Consider the following 20,890-nt stretch of genomic DNA (forward strand, 5'->3'; position numbering starts at 1 on the left):
TTTGACGTGAAAGCCTAACGGTCAAATAAAAAATGCATTTTAAACAAAAAACACTTTGGGAGCAAAAATATTTAAAAAGCAACCAACTGCAAACAAAGTTTGTAAGATTTTTCTGGAGGCAATCCCACAAACTTCCTGTTTCTTCATTATTCCATATATCTCAAACAGTTTGCAGTAGGGTGAATTCAGGTGCCTCCAATTTTTTCTACTGGTTTGATATGCGTGTGGGTGAAGTTATGGTGACGGTCGGAAATATTACGGTCATGCAAAATTTCTTGCTCACTGTCACTTTTTCCTGAACTAGTCGAGCTTCTGCATTTATTGCAACGCTAGTAAACGAACAAAACGGAGTAAAAGGCTACGCAAAGAGTCAAAGTTTAATGAAGCATATGAAATCAAAATTGTTATGAAAATGCAGTACAAACAGCTCATGGTCAAGAACAATGGCGCATTGTATCCAACCCTCAATACGAGGAAAGAACATAATGATGATGAAATCAAGATGACCAAAATAAGTTAAATTTAAAGAAGCTGAATAATGAGGAATTATGGGTAATCCATGACACGTGACTAAAAAAAATCATGAAATAATGACGTCACTAACGTCGACAACGCAACTGACGTAACGATATGTAAAAAAAGCCTTCATTTTTGCAGTGTGTTGTTTGACACAATATATATTTTTTCCAATTGCAGCTAAACTTTTTCTATAGGCTACTGCAAACTACAACGTAGAAATGAAACTAGAAAGCAAATACAACTAAGTTACACGAGCTCATTGCCTAAACTTTGATGCACATGCCGCATATTAATAAACATATAATCGGAAAGGGTTCCAACAAACCTGTCAGGAGGGTTCCTTCAAACCCAGCCAGCAAATCAATTACTTTTTACATTGATTCAACGTCTGCAAACGTTGAATCAATATAAAAAGTGATTGATTTGTAGGCTGGAAGTTAAACCCAATGAGAGAGCAAGTTAATCACAGCTTTTCAGCTGGTAAAACCCATCTGCAGGCGTTGAATCAATGTAAAAAGCGACCAGTTTTGCTAGATGCTTTAGGCTTGCATAGATATGAAGTTAAGTAGGGTAGTTGAAGAACTACGAGAATGAATTACATCGTGTCGTGATCAAATCAACGCCTAATGTTATTTCAAGTGGAGTTATCATTCACCATACTCTCAGTTTCTGGAAGAGATGCAATGTTACTCTCTTCCGATACAAGCTTGTCCACCATTTTCCTCACAATGTCCTTCAAAACATCGTCTTCATTTTCGCTTTCGTTCTCAGAACTTTGGCACATAGATCCAGGATGGTCCATGAACAAAATACCTTAATGAGATATTTACCTCAGTTAGCATTATTGGCTATATGCCTTCCGTACAATTAACGGGCTAACAATGGGATATTGTTATTAAATTTGAACTAGTACGGAAAAGGCTTTATACTATCAGTTCATCCCAATATCGCATTGACTGAATTGATGTGGAAAATGTACATTTCATCTTAAATAGCAAGTTATCGTTGTAAATTTTAAAACCTTGTTAAGATTTCTAACTCCCAAAGTCTATGTACACTTCACTCATGGGCTGCATCCCTGCATGGAATAAAATCGAAAAAAATGGGTTGCATGGAATAAAATGGATTGCATATGAGAAGTGGCAATGAAGGGTAGGAACTGGACAAAAATCTGACCGTCGTTGGACACAGTTCATCCTCGAATATGAAACCATCTTTAAATCTCGATATTTATTAGTGCATTGCAGTGGTGCCCGAAGTGCCGCCAGCGGAAACAACATCTGCGGCCCCGTCTGGGTTCTAAAATATACAATTTCAAAAGCTTTGGCCGAATTTCACGGACAAAAATGAGTAAAAATGTTAATGCGGCCCACCAAGACTCGCGAAACACAAAATGTGTATGTTGCTACAAAACTTTGGGCACCCCTGCACTACAGCATGTAGGATATGTAATAGTTTTGAACAACCATCTACAAGTAATAGTAAGATTTTCAATGAAGATAGTTTCGCTATCACCGCACATAAAGTCATTGATAACTCGGTCGGAAAATCGAATGCCGATTAAACGTGGCAGTACTGTGCTTCCCAAGAAAGCTCGGCTAACAAACCAATCACTTCAAATGAGATTTTTTCTAAGTACTAGGGTAAAAATTACACAAAACAAACTAAAGCACTACGTTTATTGTTCTTGATCCCAAAGACTTTTTGAAAGTATTCCGGCTTTAGGTATCCATCTTCGTCACCACTTGACAGTATCACACCATTTGTAGACACGTAGAATTTTATTCCATCTGAACACAACAATTTTCGTTCGATTTTGTGTTTACACAAAAATTAAACCATCAAACCTGAAAAAATTCTTACAAAATTTAAGGTAAAAAGTTTTATATGGCGTGAAATCGTTACTAAAATTTTACATAACTCAATTTCTCTAAAGACTATCTGAAATTGAAATCTCGCCATTTCGATAATCAAAAGAAACTGCACCATAGTCATGGTGTCACCAGTGATTGATTTCTAACAGTTTTACCTTTCATGGCGGAGGCAATGTCGACATATATGAAGATGTTGCAAGATCTTCTCATTCCACTTATCACCTGACTACCATCCGTGGATTCAGCTGTGGTCATGTGGATATGAATTCGCTAGAAACAAGAAGTTACTAGAGCTTACTTAAAGCCAGGCGTGTAAAAACAATTAGAAGTTTATGCACACAAACTAAAGCCTAACATGTCATTCGAGACGCACTGTATTAGCATTCTAACGATACCATATCAGTATTCTTGTTTCAATTATGTTATTTCATTATCATTCTGAAATGTTTAAAAATGACTTTTTAAAAAGGTAAGTATCCGAATTGAGCTGTCACGGATTAACGGAGCTGTTTCAGCTGACACGGAACAAACGTTGAAAGCGCATTGTTGAAATGTATTGGTCTGTCTGACATATTTCGCTGGTTGATCGTGGGTCGAAAATTGAACGAGGCCTTCGTCACAGACAATGTAGTGACAATATACGTAAAGTCTCAAAGTAAAGGGTGATCAGACCAAGTGTAGACAAATATTTATTGAAAAAACAGTACATGTACATCCAAGCAGTAAAAAAAATTGTACATATAAAGAAAAATACAAAGAAAAACATAAATAAACAAAATGTACTCTTATTTTTCAATATATCCTCCCTTTGCCTTCACCAAACGCCTTAGTCCGTTGTGCACTTGACTGCATGAGGCACGTACGGTGTCTGATGATATTTTTTCCCAACAAGTGCGCAATTTTTCCTTCAGAGCTGAAACGCTTGAATGATTTGAAGAACAGGCTTCACTCTCCAAGATACTCCATATTGCGAAGTCCATTGGGTTTAAATCAGGAGAGGATGGAGGCCATAATTCTTTTGGCCAAAACCCTGCCATATTCTCCTTACACGAGTTTTGGACAAGATTCGCTGTGTGGGACGCAGCCCCATCTTGTTGAAGAGTTATTCCGTCTTCTCCAAATGTAGACAACGGTTTGTTGTGTTTTAATATTGTGTGCTTGTGCGATTATTTTCTCCTGTATCAATCACCTGCTCTAAGCTATGTAACGAAAAGGAAATCTTAATTTGTTTTCGTCATCCTGCACTGGCTACATAAATCCATCATTGTTAAATCCTTCAAAGGATGGCATCTTGCCTGGTGTGAGGCAGGTTTCCTGTAGACGTCCAGACTTGTGTGCTTTGTGGATGTAGGTGCAGAATCGCCCACTACGTAATGTCTACTATCCTTCATTCCTATTGTAAACTGTTTCTCCTGTCTTGGAGCGGTGGGTGCATGAGTCGGACTTCTGACGTCACAATTTGTTGTTGCGGTGGACTTCTTCCCTTGGGAATGGACTTCAAACACAGTGTATGAATTCCCTTTGTAACTACAACGATATATATACTTGTCGCTTTGCCTTGAAAATCAGAAAGTTGGTGATCGGAGTGGATGCATGAAGTTGTTGCAATACTAATGTTTGAGGTTGGCATGGTTTGTGAAGCTTTGTCTTTCATGGTTTGGCGGGGTTGAGTTCGAGGTAGAGCAGGTGAAGGTTCTGAATAATGATTGTATTGCTTCTTATTTGATGTTTACAAAATTGGCCTCAATGTGTTTCTATTTGAATAAGGGTGTCGCAATCAATGTTTTTAAATCTCTCTCTCTTTTCCTAACTATATCTTACTCTTTGAAACTGATGCTTCTGCGCTTGTGACAAGAATATACTGCTTGCTAAAGTTGCGGAGTGTTACGTCACCGAAAAGGCAGCAATCGTTAGTTCATTGTGGAGAAGGGTCGAAGAGAGCAATTGAAGTGAGCGTAGGTACCTTCTCATAGAATCACGTAGGACTGACGCCTACACCAAATGTTGCATTGATCCAGGAAATCAATTTCTCCTTCAACATTTTCAAATAAACATGTTGATTAACTTTTACTCCCTCTTCAATAAAGAAGTGAAGAGTTTTTTCACCAGTTGAAGTTACCCCACCCCAAACACAGAGGCTGGTTTCTGTCTCCGGAACATCAGCCTTTGATTCAGTGGGATATCTTCTTTATTTCTTGTATAAATACGGTCATTTTCATGATTATGCACAGCCTGGACAGTGAATAACTTTTCGTCTGTCCAAAGAACTGGTGGCTGCGTGCCATCACCAAGTTTGTCCAAAAGAAGCTTTCCTCTCTACAATCTTTCGGTTTTTACAGCTTGTGAGAGCGACTGAACTTTAGTTTTCTTGTATGGTGAATGGTGATAGTTGCAGATCATGTTTTAGGACATTTTGCTTGGTTCCATAACTCACTCCAGGCTCTGATGCCAGTTTTCGAATGCTTCTCTGGGGATTTCTTCTTATTTTTTCCCTGGTGTTTTTGATTAATTTTAGAGCTTTTATACTGCGTTTTGGAGTGCTTCGTACCTTTGGAAGAGTCGAGCCTGTCTCTTTCAAGCGTTTCAGAGCCTTATAAACCCCACACCTGCTAACACGAGCCTTCAAAACTTTGCATATTTCACTGGGGTGCAATGTGCTATGCCATATTTCTCATATCTTCCCTGCTATGAACAATTCTTGAATAGTTGCATTTATTGTGCTCATTGTAAACGTAATTCTAAATTTTTTATCCTGAAATGAAAACGGTTTGTTTAGTCAATATATAGCTATATCGAACCATAGAGAAATAAAACAAAGTAACTTCAGCGGGTTTAATATGATGTATTACATACACAAATATAACATAATTAAAAATAAACTCTAACGTTTTCGACACGTACGTGCGTCCTCATCAGGAATTACATATCTGCAAAGACTGCAATATACATAAAATGAAAATTGTAAGGTAAATTTGACTTTGCACTATAACTGTATGCTACCGACACTCCAGGCCGAAAAGCACAAACTGAACGAGTGACACAGGAATGATTACAAGTAAATTATACGGTGGAAAACGATACGACAACAAACACAAATCAAAGATATCATTCAAACAATAAAAAGTTTAAAGTGGAATTGGGCAGGACATATCATGCGAACAACTGACAACAGATGGACAAGAAGAGCTACTGACTGGATACCGCTTGACAATAAACGCAAAAGAGGGAAACAGAAAACAAGATGGCGAGACGAACTTTACCAATTCGCCAAACACTGGACACAAACTTGCAAAGACAGACAAAATTATAAAGATATGGGGAAGGCCTTCATCCTGCAGTAGAACAACAATGGCTGATAATGATGATGATGATACGGTGGAAAACAGATCACATGAAAACAGATCACAGTTATAGTGCAAAGTCAAATTTACCATACAATTTTCATTTTATGTATATTGCAGATATGTAATTCCTGATGAGGACACAAGTATATACGTGTCGAAAACGTTAGAGTTTATTTTTAATTCTGATGTTATATTTGTGTATGTAATACATCATGTTAAACCCGCTGAAGTTACTTTGTTTTATTTCTCTATGGTTCAACAAAGCAAACTCTCTACCAAAGCTTTATATAGCTAGCCTACACAAAGGAAATGTTAATTTTCCTTTTTAGTAAGGTTTATTTTAAACAATCAAAATCTGTCTACACTTGGCTTGATCACCCTGTAGAACTGTAGATTAAAAACGGCATACATTAAGCACACGACGTTGAAATGATGCAAAAAGAAAAACTTTTGCTAGCCGGGCAACTAACTACTGCCCAACGTAAACAAGAGCGTAGTAACTGGGATTGGTTCAGATATCAATAGATTTTGCTATCCGGATAACGGATAACCCCCAGATGTTTATATTTTAGCTAAACAGTTAACCGGATAATGTACGGTAATCGTCCGAAACCACTCTTCCGAAATTTAGAAATAGTGGCTTACAAAATCATCTAACCGTCACACAGATCATTGTGAATGTCCACTGTCCACACATGCCATGTAGTCTACATGAAATGAAAAAGTCATGCATTTACAACATTTATTGTAGCTGCAACGAGGTTCTGATGAAGCACAACGCGTCGATTGTTAAATCATGTAAACAGGAGAGAAGTTTTGTTCTTGTGAAGTATGGATCCAACTTAACAAACATTGTATTTTCATGTTTTTCCCTATTGCCATATCTCGATCAAAGAAACTAGCCTAAAGATATACTGTAAGGCAGTGGTTCTCAAACTTTTTGTTGTCACGGACCCCTTTAGACAAATTATTAATTCTGAGGACCCCTACCTAAATTTTGCCTGAAACTCAATTAACATACTATTGACTATTGTAATAATTATGCTACTCAACTACTGTACTGTGTCATATTGCGTTGCCTGCGCAAATATCAGGTTAAACAGTTGATCAAATAAGAAAATGAATGAATTGTTCAAGAAATGGCAGCAGTATTTAAATATTAAGGTGACCCAAAGCGCCATGCCGAAAATTTTTCAACGTAAGCAAATTTAATGAGAGGGCTGTTGTTGCCTATCCTGAACTAAACAACTGAGCTGTGGTTGAGTTGTTGACAATGCAACATGCATGTCATCTTCAACGTCCATGCGATTTCGATGTTTAGTTTTTATTGTAACAAGAGCTGAGAATCCTGCCTCGCAAAGGTTAAGTGGTTATAAATGGTAACAAAACAATAATCGCTTGCTTTGCCAAGAATGGGTAGGTTTGCAGTTATGAGCACCAAAATTCTTCCACAGTTTTTGAATGAAATTCAATGCGTAATAACCTTTTGATCTCAAATCGATTAGGTCATCTTTACTGAGATCGTCATCGCTCATGTTGTTCAAGTTAAAAAGAAAAGGATTTCGAATCCATGTTTCAACTTCGTTCGGCAGATGTTCTAAATTTAAATAACGGTGAAATGAGATTTGCAGGGTTTCCAAGTGTGCGCAAAATTTTTCTCTCATAGAGATCAAAAGAGTACATTCTCTTTGAGTTTCATCCATCAAGATAAGTTCTTCTAAGATTGGAAAGTTAGCGTAATTACCTGCTTCCAATCTGCGTTTCCAAACCGGCAACTTGGCTAAAAACGCTTTCAGTTTTTCAGCTGCATCAATTATTGTCACACCTGGACCTTGAATGCCACGACAAAAACATTGTTAATATTACCGAAAATATCGGCTAAGTAGACCATGCCGTATAGAAAACTTTTACTCAGAAACAATTTTGAGAGGGGACTTCCTTTTGCTTTCAAAAGAGTTGATACCTCATTGTGTCGTTCCCGCCACTATGAGGTAAACTTTAGTTGCACTGCATGCTTTCTATCCTGATTTGACTGTAATCGGCATGCGTTGTGGTAGATGTAAGCTTAGTTTAAGCATGGTTTAAAGTCAATGTACACACTGTAAGCAGCAGCATAGACTTATTTTAATGCATACCGGTACAGTTTATTCTCGCGGGCTTGAGCTTGACACATTTGCATTTAAAGAGAGAAATAAAAGTAAAAAAGATCGCTTTTGGAAGTTTTTTCCAAAATTCATCAAGGTAATCACGGACCCCCAAATGCTTTCTCACGGACCTCAATTGGGTCCGCGGACCCCAGGTTGGGAACCACTGCGTGTAAGGTTTGAATTTCGTTTTAATATCTTTTAACTTTAATAGGCAAAAGTATTCACTCGAACTCAAACCTTTTTCGACTGAATCCTCATCTTATAATACATGCACTAACAAAATACTAATTTCAGTCGTTTGTGTTTCTTTGTGAGTCACAAAAACACACAATTGTCACAAATAAAGATAACCAAACGTGTAAAAACGCGTTAGCAACTTTACTTTTATGCTATCCGGTTAACCAAAAACAAAGTCGGAATAGCAGATAGCAAAATTTATGTCGGTTAACCTCTATCCGGGTAGGCCAACCCTAGTAGTAACAAATCTCAATCTTCGTGAAGTCAAAAGTATTTTTAACCGAAGCAAAGCAAACCTTTCTGCGATGCAGTCCTTCCCTGCGTATGCTATTCCATGCGCTGTAGAATGTTCCATGGATGACAACAGGGTACTTGTTTGGATCGTCTATCTCGGTCAAAGTGAGATCTTCCACCTGACAATAGGATTGTGTGAACATGACCCAGTAAATGATTTGATGACTTCAATAGTAAAAGTAGAATGCTCGTCGTGGCTTTTTGCCTCACAGATGTATACTTTTCATACAACCATCAGGTAACTTTTTTGTTCTTTGACATGCTGGTATATCACAAATCGTAACTGGTAAACCACTTTTGTTCTTGTTCTGCTTAGATTAGTGATGTGAGGTGAGACATTCGTACACAGACCACAGCGTTGTATCCATCAGTCAATGGTTTTTTTCAATGCAATGCATTGCTGAGAATTTCAATGGCGTAATAGAACGCGAATTGAATCGCAATGATAAAGTGATCTTCTCAACATTGAGAGCAAGAAGGAACACCATTTAGTGCCGGATTAGCAGCATCAAAGTTGGTCAACCGATTTTGATGGCACAAAACCTGTCGACAAAGTACCGGTAAAGAAAATCTCAAGTTCCCGCAAGAAAATCAACATATTCAATAAGAAAATCATGAAGTAGAGCTGACCTGCACTGTGTGGCCTTGATTAGCTTTAATTCTTTCGACTCCATTCTCATCCTTGTCAATGGTGAATCGCTTTTTGCTGTTGTTGGCAACCACCCTGTGGATATCCTCAATTGTGATGAATGCAAATCGCTTGTGCTTCAAAATTTTGTCCACATCGACGTAGCCTCCTGGATACCAACAACATGTAACATATAGAATAGATACAGCAGTTCCGCTTGTTAAGCCAAACTCGAAACCAGACAATTTTGGGGTCTTTAAGCGGATGGGCCAATTCAGCGGGGGACAAATTTTTACAACTCCTGATTGACTATGATCGACTGTATTATAGCTAAAAGTTGCTAAATCTATTAACAACTGTACAAAATCGTTGATTCTTTTCGAAAATTGCGTTTTTTGTGAGTTGTGTCAACGAGTCTTGTTTTCTACAACCCAATGAGATGAGATCCAGGTTAAACGGTTGTGATGATATAGTTGAATCAAGAACTGAGTTGGCAGCATAAAGCGTGAAATTGTCCAAAGCAAAACAAAAAAACAGCAAATAGTGACGTCACTTTACACAAATTTAAGCAAATATAATCGAAAATTGGGCTTATTAAGCGGGTTTTAGGCTTATAAAGCGTTTATTTTTATTACGGGAATAAATCAAGCTACGGACCAGACTAAATTGGGCTTAATAAGCGGGGACTACTGTAATACAACATATTTTATATAAAATGTATAATGTAGCAAGAGAACATTGGTCTTCCTTTGTGTTGATTTATTTATATTGACTTTTATTATCTAAATATCAATTTACTGTCAACAAGATCCAACAGCTAACCGGCATACCCAAGTAACTTTTAAAGCTTCTAAAAGTTCATGCAACTCATCAGCAGAACACCTCGGCACCTTCATGGCTAATGAAATGGATTAAAAGCGTCCACAGGAAAATCATCATCAATTGAAATCCCCAGCGCAACTTTGGCTGTTTGATGTGACATAAAATTGTATCACAAAAATCTATTGTAACAATTTATTCACCTGAATCGACTTGAAATCCAAGTTTGTTGTGACGCAAAATTCCTGACAACGTCATTCCCAAACTAACGTCAGATTTGCGTTGTTTCCTTTCTGTTTTGTCTTCGTCGTTTCTACAAACATCAAGAAGCATTTTAGAAGAATATGGGTGTTGCGGACTCAACGTAAAAACATCATGGCAACGTTAACATGGACAAAGCCAAACTTTTAAGATACTGACAGTTAAGGACATGAAAAAAAAACTTTTCAAAAACAACACAAAGATACTTTTTTTTCATTTATTACGTTTAGTTGAAAGGTTTCATTGAAAATAACAGTGAATCAAGAGCATAAGCGTTGATTTGAAAAAGTGCAGAGTCGTAACAGCAATGGCACGTCGTAACAGAAAATATGGGAAGACACCATGAAGGATGATCTGAGGAAAGGGAACTTTGATTGAAGAAGCAAACAATAAAAAGAAATGGAAGAGTCAATGCAGATTACTGTTCGGCGATGACGTTTTGGGATGAAGACCAGGCTTTTTTGAAGCGAAATGGAGAAAGAACATACAAAAATAATTTTTGCATTCATTCTGTCGAACCCAACTTTGCAAAGAACGTGCACTTCGTTGAATAAGAGAGCTTTGACAAATCACGTAAATGTAGAGCTAGTTTGAAGTGTTAGCAGCTATCCCATGTCAGCGAAGAAAACGAACAAACTGCAAGAATTTAAAAGTAGCAATATTGTAGTTTTTAACCTTTTTTGTACCGCGACTCCTCAGAGCAATCAATTTTAGAGACGAACCCCCATAAAAATATTCAATGTTTGAAGCGAAATGTAACAAAATTAGATTCATGCTTTAAAAATCAAAAACGTCTTTTCAAGATGTTACTGTATTACTGCTTTTATTACATTTCTTTCGATTAGTTTTATTTCCTATCTTCATATTTAATTTGTTTTGTTCCATTGCTACTTAGTTGCCAGATGACGTTATAACAACAATAACAAAGAAAAGTAGACTATCATAAAGCAGATGAAACCAAGCAACGATACGGCATTCAACACAATGTACAAAAACAACTAAAATTTGCAAACTAAGCTAACTAACTAACGTTAGGCATTGAACAAATACATAAACATGAAATGAATAAAGACATACACAAGAATGAATTAAAGACGGTGAAGAAAGTAAGGCATATCGCAAAAAGGTTTCATCACAAAAGGAAAACACACATCACATGACGGTTTTGACCAAATACGAGGCACCTCCGGTAAACAACAGCTATTGAGTTGCAGGATTTAATGAGCATAGCCTCGTAAATTTTAGAGTCAAATCTGGTGTTGAAGTCTTTTAAAATTTTAAGTGCTGTAATTGTAAAATAAATACGACCATTAGAAGTAGGTACTAAACTCATATTCAGCAAACGTTTCGAAAACTATGCTGTTTTCATCTGCAGTGCTATAAAATGTGCTAATCTATTAGTTTTATTTTTGTGCTTTATACGTTCATGTTCTGCCGAATTCGATAGCCGATATATATATATTATATATAAGTACATCTCCAGCATATACGCCTGCAGTATTTATTGCATGAAGTGCTTATCAAAGCTGACAAAATTTGAAGCAGTGCGAATTTGCTACCAATACACAGAAATCAAAATTGTTTACGCTGATTGAAGTTGTGACTTTTCTTTGACGTCTCTCATCTTCTTTTCACGTGGTTCTATTCAAAGAAAATAAAGAAAAAATAATACGCAGGAAATATTTCTTATGGCTAAATAGGATGATTAGGGTCCGACAACTCATCAAAATGCGTGACAATCCCTAAATGTGCCTTCAATGTTTTCCAGCTACGTCGTTTTCCCTCAGAAATGCGCTGGTTTTGTTTCGTGGTCGTTGGAAAATTTTTAACCGTTCTGGGTTGTGGAATGGTTGATTGGTTCGGTTTCATTTCGAACCGACTTAGAAGAAACACTATTTCCATGTAAAAACATCTGGCAACACTGACAATGGGTAGTTTTAGAAGTACCCGTGTTTACATTGATTTAACATCTATGGACGTTGAATCAATGTGAAAAGGACCGGTCGGTTTTGCTAGCTGGTTGATGATGCTTGTGAATACGAAAGTCGTTTTCACAGCAAATATGCTTAATATCTTCTGGAAGAGGATAGAGATAAATCACTTCAAATTCTAGCAAGACTCAGAAAAATGGTGCTACAAGTTTCGTCCCGTTAGCTCAGTAATTAAGCGCCCGACTCCAGATCAAGCGGCGCTGGTTCAAATCTCAGGGTGTGCGCTTGAGCAACGCCTTTCAAAGACAACTCTCTATTCAGCAGCAGCTAGTGAATGGAATAGCTCACAGACCACAACACAAGCGGAAACTTCACTCTGGCAATCTCGGCAAACGGCCTGCGTCAAAAGCCTCTACAAGTATGCGAAACTGCCAAGAATAACCTGTCAGAGGCTTTGTCAGTTCGAGAATATAAAGATTCAAAAAATAACAAACTAATGGTTTGGCTTAAAAAAATACACATTTAATCGTACCATTGCATTTGAATAAGTGTTGCGTCTGATGATTGTTAGCCCACCTAGCATAAAACCTTAGGTAGCGCATGACTTAGCCAATTTAGTTTTTTGTAATTGTATTATACCATTGCATACATACACAATTACACACACATTATATACTAGCCTATTGCAATACTGTTATAACTAATATGCTTAACCTATGTTTAAGTCAGGACGGCTTTGCAGTTGACCGGAAGCGACCACGTCATAGAAACCATCATCGCCAGTGCTTCCAATCTTACAGAGAACGATCTCTGTCACAGATTGTGGGTTGAGTCCAAACTTCCATTTTCTCGATTTCTTTCCATCGAGAAAGTTTGCCATTTTGTTGTAAAGATTTCCTTGTTTGCGGGGCAGTTGAAGTATGGTCAAATGGGGAGTGTAGTCCGGATAATCTTCTGCAAAGTACAATCACTATCATGGAAAAATTGCAAAACAAAATTGAAAACTCTAAGGATAAACCGCTAAATGACTAAAAATAAGAAATTCTAACGATAAAGTGGCTGAACGACAGTCTAAAGAACAGAGAAGAATATGTGGAGCTATCACGAAAAAGATATAAAGCTAAAATTACTTTCATTGATATCATAGCTCACTTGGTTAAGCGCATGACTTCTGGAAAGAAGAAGCTTCAAGATCAAGCGGCTCTAATTTGACTCTCGGGGTGTGCGCTTGAGCAACGCACGTTAAGGACTGCTCTCCATTCATTGGCATCTAATAGGTGGAATAATTCCTTGGCAACAAGACTTCAACAATCGGAAACTTCACTCTGTCAATCTCGGTGACCGGGCCTGCGTCAGTGATTCAAAGCCTCTACAAGTATGCGAAACTGCCAGGATTAAGCTCTGCAAGAAGCTTTCCCAGTCCGAGGATAAAAATTCAATCAATCAATCAAACCAATAACGTTTAATGTAAAACGTCAACCTTACCAATGACATTTATTCCTTTGTCCTTTAATTGATCCACCAAGCGTTTTTGTAGTGGGTAGATGAACCTGGAATGTGGTCTAGCGAACACCACTGAGCGGTCGAAGTTGCCGATGCCGGTGAAAAAAATCTTTAAAGATTCCGTCTCAACATAACTCTGTTGGAGGACCTGAACAAGATACAGCTATCAGAGACGACAATTTTAACACCTGAAATTTTATAGCTTGGAATATTGAATTTTCTAAGAACAATTGCATAGTGGGGTTGATAACATCCATCCAACACTACAAAGGACGTTAGTTTGATTTCTATTGTGACCATGTGGCATTGTGGCTATATCATAGAAAGAAATAAAAAAGCATGCTTAAAAGTGGTTATAAAGGAAGTTACTTTGCAATTCGTCTTTAATTTCAACCATGAGCCATTAACTAGGACTGGAAGTGCGATGAAAAAACACAGTAGGTTAATGAAATACAATGAATTACTAATCACCTCTTTGACATTCTTAATATCTCTATCGCTTTCAAGGCGGCAAACACAGAACGTAATGTGGAGTTTGTCCAAACGTGACATGGATCTACAGACCACGCCTCTATCGTAGTGGTTCCTAAGCTTATCACTCAGCTGCTTCATATAGGTGGAAACGCTATCAACGATGTCGTCTTGGTTGACACGAAAACCAACAAAGTAGTTGGGACGTATGCCTGTATGTATATAAAATGGACTGGTTTTATAATAAATATAATAAACAATCATACATATGCTATTAATGCTACAAAAAGTTCTCAATGCTAAGCAAAAAGCCAAGCAGAGCGAATTACATCAAATATATATACGTAGTTACTACTCTCTAAACCAGGGTTACTCAACTAATCTTAACAAAGGTCCAGTTTGACAAATTGAAGATTTTTAGCGGTCCGGTGAATAAGTTATTTCACACGCAACCACGAAAGTTAAACTATCTGTACCAAACCACTTTTTAGGTTAAAGGTAACTCGAATTGAATTTCTGAGAAAGTGTTGGTGAGTCTGAGAGTCGGACCTCTCCCCAGCAACTAGGATAATCACAGTATTATACAAATTGCTTCCTCTCAGTAGAAATCTGTTTAAAAAAGTCCTGAAACGTGGCAATGAGATTATTCTTTCAAAAGCTCAAGGTCCAACATCAACACCCAGAAGGTCTGGATTCGGACCGCGGTCCGCCAGTTGAGTAGCCCTGCTCTAAACCCTATACAGCTTGTTTCACCTTAAAAGGAGAATCATTAGAAGGACCTTATTCAAATAGAACGGACTGGTTTATAATATATTCAAATTGAATGGACTGCTTTTATAATATATTCAAACAGAATGGACTGGTTTTATAATACATTTTTTGAAAATTTCACACATTGGTATCTAAATGTTTTCTTGAATTGCATACAAAATTTCTGTCTAAAATGCAGGTTTTGATTCAATGGTTTCACCTTTTCTGCTTCATCGGTTGACTTTTCAGTTTTCACAGATTGAAATAAAGTATAAATAGCTGTAGTTGAAACTATGAAGTTCATTTGGTGCTGGTTTCGTAAAAAATGCGGGCTCATCAACAGACAAATAATTCCTTTCTAAAATGCAGTTGTCTGCTCATGAACAAGTATTTGCAGGAAAGCAAAGTCAGGTGGAGTTGATAGTATCACCAACAGCTATTTAAACTGTTACTTTGTTTCCATCTGCGAGAACTAAACAGTCAAATAAAATCGATACAGCAAAAGAAGTGGCAGTAATAGGTATTACGTATATGTTTTAAAGCGTAACTCACGCTTTTTGCTTGCCGAAGATGACGACTGACTGTTCACTTCTGGAGTGGATTCGGAAGAAATTTCATTTGAGTTTACTACATTTTGATTCTTCTTGACATCCATGGAACTGCTGCACTCTTCAACATGGTCAGGGGGAATATCGTCTTCTTTCATGACATCTAAGATTGTTTTCCCACTGCCGGTTGATCCAAAGACATCATCAAGTCGATCGTCTTTTTTCCAAACAATCCTTCCTCGATACTTGAAATAATGAATCCGATGCTGGGGAATAGCAAGGACATCTGGGCCAACACTGGATATATCAGAATCCCAATCAAAATCTGAGAACCCTCGTTCAACGATTCCAGAAAATCTATCTTCATAGCCAACAATCCAACAGTTCAGATCAAGCGCTTTGTCCCATTTTATCCTGAAAAAAAAAAAACACCCACGGTAACGTTTGTCTTTAACAACACAATTAAGCGATTGAAACTACATTTTAAAAACATAAACTTTTTAGCAGTTTAAGGGTTTTCAACTAAAAAGTGATAAATAAAAATTTGAGATTAGTTTAAACAAACTTATTTTTACCATTTCACAAAGCAAAAGATAACCCGGTTAACTGAGTATACCTGTTAATAACATCATGAGCAGTTTTCATAGGTGGTTTCTTTTTACTGAAAGCTTTGCTTGCATTATGCACAGAAGATGAAGTTAACACTTGATTAGAAAAATTTGCAGCAAGAGTAATCTGCTTTTTGCCAGTAACATTTTTTTCTGATACCACTGCAGAAGAACTAGTATCCGTAGAACAGTTTTCTGGCGTTGCAGCCAAAGTGACATCTTTGACATTTGCGTTTCTATGTTTATAAACAGTGTCTTTTAACAGGATCATGACTGATCGTATTGAGTGTGTAAGTTTTCGTTGTGCCGTATTTTTACATAAAATTTGGTTCATCTTCTCTTCAGTTATGTCAGTTACTTTGGGCTCAAGTGCTGATTCCACAAACTTTACAGCAAGTTGTTCGGGCTTTTCTACATACAGAAACAGAAGAAATAATTATTTTGATATACATTCATGTGCAAAGCAACAAAATATTTAAGCAATTAATATCAAACATTCCAGGAGCCTGTGACGTATGCGTAACACCATAAGGTACAAAAGGTTTAAGTGTTTTATCAACTTTGCCTCACCATGGAATGATCAGAAACCCACATCTGGGTTTCACTGCTGAGATGTTTGGGAGCTACGGCCTGATGAAACCCCTATTTTAAGGGTCAAATAAATGTTATAATATAAGGCATAGGCGCCGACTTTTGTTTTTGCACGGGGTGGCGGATAGCACAATATGGCAACCTAAAAACTTTCAATCTGCATGTTTTTGTTTGATTTTTACTAAGCGTGTTTCGTAGATGCAATTGTCTTTTTACACCTGATTTGTAGCTCGATAATTTACAAAGCAACGTTAAAACAAAGCACGGGAGGTATGTTGTGAATTTTATTGTTACGTTGCTGCTCTGACACTTAACATTTGGCAAAAGTATTTTTGCGAACAGCAGCTCTGTCAATCCAACTGTCAATCAACTGGTCAAGTTGTAACCGTGAAGCTTCAGCTTGATAAAATTTAAAATTAGGACGTGGTTCAATCGCTGTTGCGTCATGGTAGATCGCAAGTAGGTTTTTATGCGCCTGAGTGCACTAAACGATAGCTCCGCCTAGCGGGTGGTGGAAGGCAATGATAAGTATATTTTCACAATGCAAACCACGTTTGGAAGCATGAATGAAATTGTTTAATTGCTTACAAATAGATCAAGCAGTTGCGACAATCATAAAAAAATTATGGACTCTATGCTGTAGATTAAAATTTTTCAAAAAAGATTTTTGAGGGAGGCAATGGAAAGATCGTATTTTATTGATTAATAAATCCCATTGTAAACCTAACAAATGTAACAATGACTTATGACAAGTAACAAATAAAACGATCGCAACAACAAGGAAACAACTCGTAGCCACGTGTTGCGCAATCTTCACGTAGCTTGCTTGATGTTACGCGAGTATCATGCTTCTGACAAAAACAATCATTTTCTTCGCAATACTGTATTGGTTCACCTCTTGCTTTACGTTGACTTGAAGCGAAAAATAATGATCAAAAAAAGATTTAAACGTCTGTTTAAATTACATTTATTTGCAGTAAGTAATGTAACCTAAACGGGGTGGCCACGCCACCCCGCCACAGCGGTAACGGGGTGGCGTGGCCACCCCATAACCCCGTAAGTCGGCGCCAGTGATATAAGGTGCAGAAACAAAACCTTTGCTAATTTTATGCCTTCACTTATAGACTTTGGAACAAGTCAATCTGGGTGCCCTAAGTCAGGCATTCCCAAATAAGGGTCTGCTACTATTCGGTGAGTCCGATTCGGTGAGTCTGATTCGGTGAGTTCCTAACCCCTAACCCTAAAACGGCAATGATAATTAGGCTACGATACCCGATAATTTAAAAAAAAATTGAAAAAATCCCCCGTTAAGGGATCAGACTCACCGAATCGGACTCACCGAATCGGACTCACCGAAACGGGCCATACCGCCCAAATAAGGAGCACCCAAAGTTGGCCTAAAATACGTAATTAAATAACATAAGGTACAAAGATAGAACTTGTATCATCTCAGTTGGGACATGTTCTACCGAGTTCGAAACAACTTTTTATGGCCACAAGGTGGGGCTTAACCTCCGAGGTTGGGAGTATCACCCCCCAAAATCACAAAATTAACAATATATATAAGGTATGCATAAACCAAGTGTTGGTGATAGCACTTCACTTACAGATTTCAGAACATCAAAATTTAGTTGCCCCAGGTGGGGCAGACCCGAATGAGGGGCACCCAAAGTTAGGAAAAATTAGGTATGTAAAATAGATAACGTCATAAGGTACGCTACAAAGATAGGATGTGTCTTCAGTTTGGGCATGTTTCACTGAATTCGAACAACTTTTCTTATGGTTCCCAGATGTGTCTTTCCTCATTTTCAGGGTAGCTAATACATTTTGAAAAAAATAGTTTAAAATTGCACATTCTGTACTTTCAGCCTAAATTAATAGTAAAACTTTGTCAAATGATGCTGTAACAGAGTGTGAAATTTTCATCGAAAATATTTCGAAAGGGGCAATTTCTTCCTTTGCCATATCTATGGTGTGCATTTCACCACACTATCTACTGTATATACCATATAGCTTGCTATGTTTTCTTCTATGACAGATGTTATTTTGTAGCACATAGACAAAAACTGTCAGAATCCATTTCAGGCCTCGAAATTCACGGCGGACATGGCGGTCATGTCCGCCGTCACAGCATGTGATGTCCGCGGGAAGTACCATCTAGATCGGTCATACTTGTCCGCCGAGAAATAGCGATACAAGTTGTCATCGCATAGCACGAACAATTGTTGCGACTTGCAAATATATAATTTCCCGCGCATGCTAGCGCGCAGCTACAAAATTTGAATACTGTATCCCTTAGCTTCCATTCAAGCAGAAAAACTTTCGATTTTACGTTGCTTCAACGATTGGTGACACTGAATCAGCGTAACAAAGGTGAATTCTTCGCTAAGAACCGATGGAAGTTACCGGTACTTTTACACTAATCACGCGCAACTTAGTTCAAGTCTTACGTCACAATGCCTGGCTTTGAACTCCAAGTAATATTGATAAGGCAAGGTTGGTTACAAAATTACATTATACGAGTAGGCTATTACAGCAAGATCCAGCAAAATTTGTTACGGTAAGTTAAGTTTAATAGTAGCTTTAGTATAGAAGTTTTCCGACTCGTGCCCAGAGCATTGTGACGCAAGAAGCCACACGACCTTGTTCGGTGGAAGTTAATCAGTTGTGCGCTTATTAAGCAGCTACACGGCACTTTGGCTCTTCAAGCGCACGTCATTGTTCTGATGAAAGCTTTTCAGAGTCAGTGACTTCGCTAAAGTTTTATAAAGCCTTCTAAACCGTAGCTATAGTTCTCAAATGGCGAAGAATTATCAAGATAAAGTGATTAAGCATGACGATCAACGCTAAAACTGGTGTGTCCGGTGTGAGACTTAATTTGTCCGCCGAGATTGCTGCTCAGACCGGACACGTTTGTCCGTCGTCAACAAAAACGAATTTCGAGGCCAGCATTTTAAGGAAACCTAATGATTGTCCCACTGACCTGAATAGAACAGAAGAGTTGCTTCATCTTGGCAAACAACAGTCAAATTAAATTTGCCATTCTGAAGATCATTAGTAACAACTTCTACAGTGCAATCAAAGGTGGTTTGCAGTGAGGATAGGTCTTGTTCATTGATGTTCATGATTATCCTCAAACACAGAAAATATAAATAAGATCCAAAATCGCCTAGCCTACTGTCTGTCAAACAAACAGTGAAAAAGGGATTAAATAAACAAAATAAGCTATTTTTTATATAAAACTCAGTTTAAATGCAGTTCATATTTTTTACCTTTAATTTTATACAACAAATTGAAGGTACAAAAATGATTTGCTATTTGTAAAACAAACCTACAACCAAGAATGCTAAGCTACACCTGCTGTGTTTAATTGAATGGTTATAACAACTAAAGGTATTGTAGCCTAACAACTGACATATATATATATACATCTTTGCAACAATTTCTTTGATTTCAAGCAAAGTACAAGTTAGTATATATATATTTTCAAAAAGGAAACTGACAAAAGAGCTTGGGGTAAAGCAAGTAACGATCACTGTTGTGTATTTTCATGTGGTTTGTCAGCAAAAGTAATGAAAGAATACATATATATTACATAAGAAAATGTTGTTCATTGGCCGTTGTACCTTTGCGCTATCAATTACATATATTATATACTGGCAAAGCATGAAAATAAATTGATACGGTACTTGATATTTTGAAATCAATATATGGAAGACTATATGGCCTAAAAGACCACCAGCAAATTGGTTTACAAAAAAGTGCTTGCCTTGCAAAAATGCTTAAGTTTGTTTAGCATTGGCTTTGCTATTAAACTTGCGTGTAGCATGAGCAGGTGGTTAAGCATTTTTGCAATTCAACTATTTCAGAGCTGAATGCACCAGCAGCATAACACAAATTTCTGTATTATATATAATTTTTAAAAAAATGGCATGTTTATATTGTTTAACGCGCTATCAACTAACAGCCTTCTAGTGTCATGAGAAAAAGACAATCACCGCAAGCCTTCACATCCCTCTGTTGTAAATATCCCATATATAATCTATCTCTAACTTCTTTGCTGCTTTGTTACAATAATATGTTTGCCAGCCATCAGGCAGCAACATCTCATTAGACAATGAAAGATTTTTCAGTCTGTGGTTTTTGAAATGCAGATGAAATCGGTTAATGGCATACTGCTTAAATATATCAATCGTTTTATTGCATCAAAATCTCAAACCAAATCCTATCGGTCCCACGAATTACCCATAAGTTCTCATAAGCACCATAAGTACCCATAAGCCCCATAAGTCACGTCAAATTACCCATAAGCCCCATAAGTCGCGTCAAATTACCCATAAGCCCCATAAGTCGCGTCGAATTACC

The 20,890-nt window shown here is 37.5% G+C and overlaps 1 protein-coding gene across 1 annotated transcript; it reads right to left on the bottom strand.

Moving 5' to 3' along the window:
* Positions 1–359: 359 nt before the first annotated feature.
* On the bottom strand, positions 360–19,699 carry LOC145765209 (uncharacterized). The gene is made up of 13 exons (XM_082576992.1): positions 19,509–19,699; positions 15,943–16,345; positions 15,331–15,740; positions 14,029–14,240; positions 13,540–13,705; positions 12,769–13,008; positions 11,710–11,764; positions 10,066–10,175; positions 9,046–9,212; positions 8,418–8,534; positions 2,549–2,663; positions 2,196–2,309; positions 360–1,332 (listed from the first exon to the last, which is right to left on the bottom strand). The coding sequence occupies exons 1-13, from the start codon at positions 19,648–19,650 to the stop codon at positions 1,154–1,156; spliced, it is 2,430 nt and encodes an 809-aa protein (XP_082433118.1). The 5' UTR covers positions 19,651–19,699; the 3' UTR covers positions 360–1,153.
* Between the last annotated feature and the right edge of the window lie 1,191 nt (positions 19,700–20,890).

Source organism: Aplidium turbinatum, chromosome 2 (assembly GCF_918807975.1).
Source record: "Aplidium turbinatum chromosome 2, kaAplTurb1.1, whole genome shotgun sequence".
Lineage (NCBI taxonomy): Eukaryota > Metazoa > Chordata > Ascidiacea > Aplousobranchia > Polyclinidae > Aplidium > Aplidium turbinatum.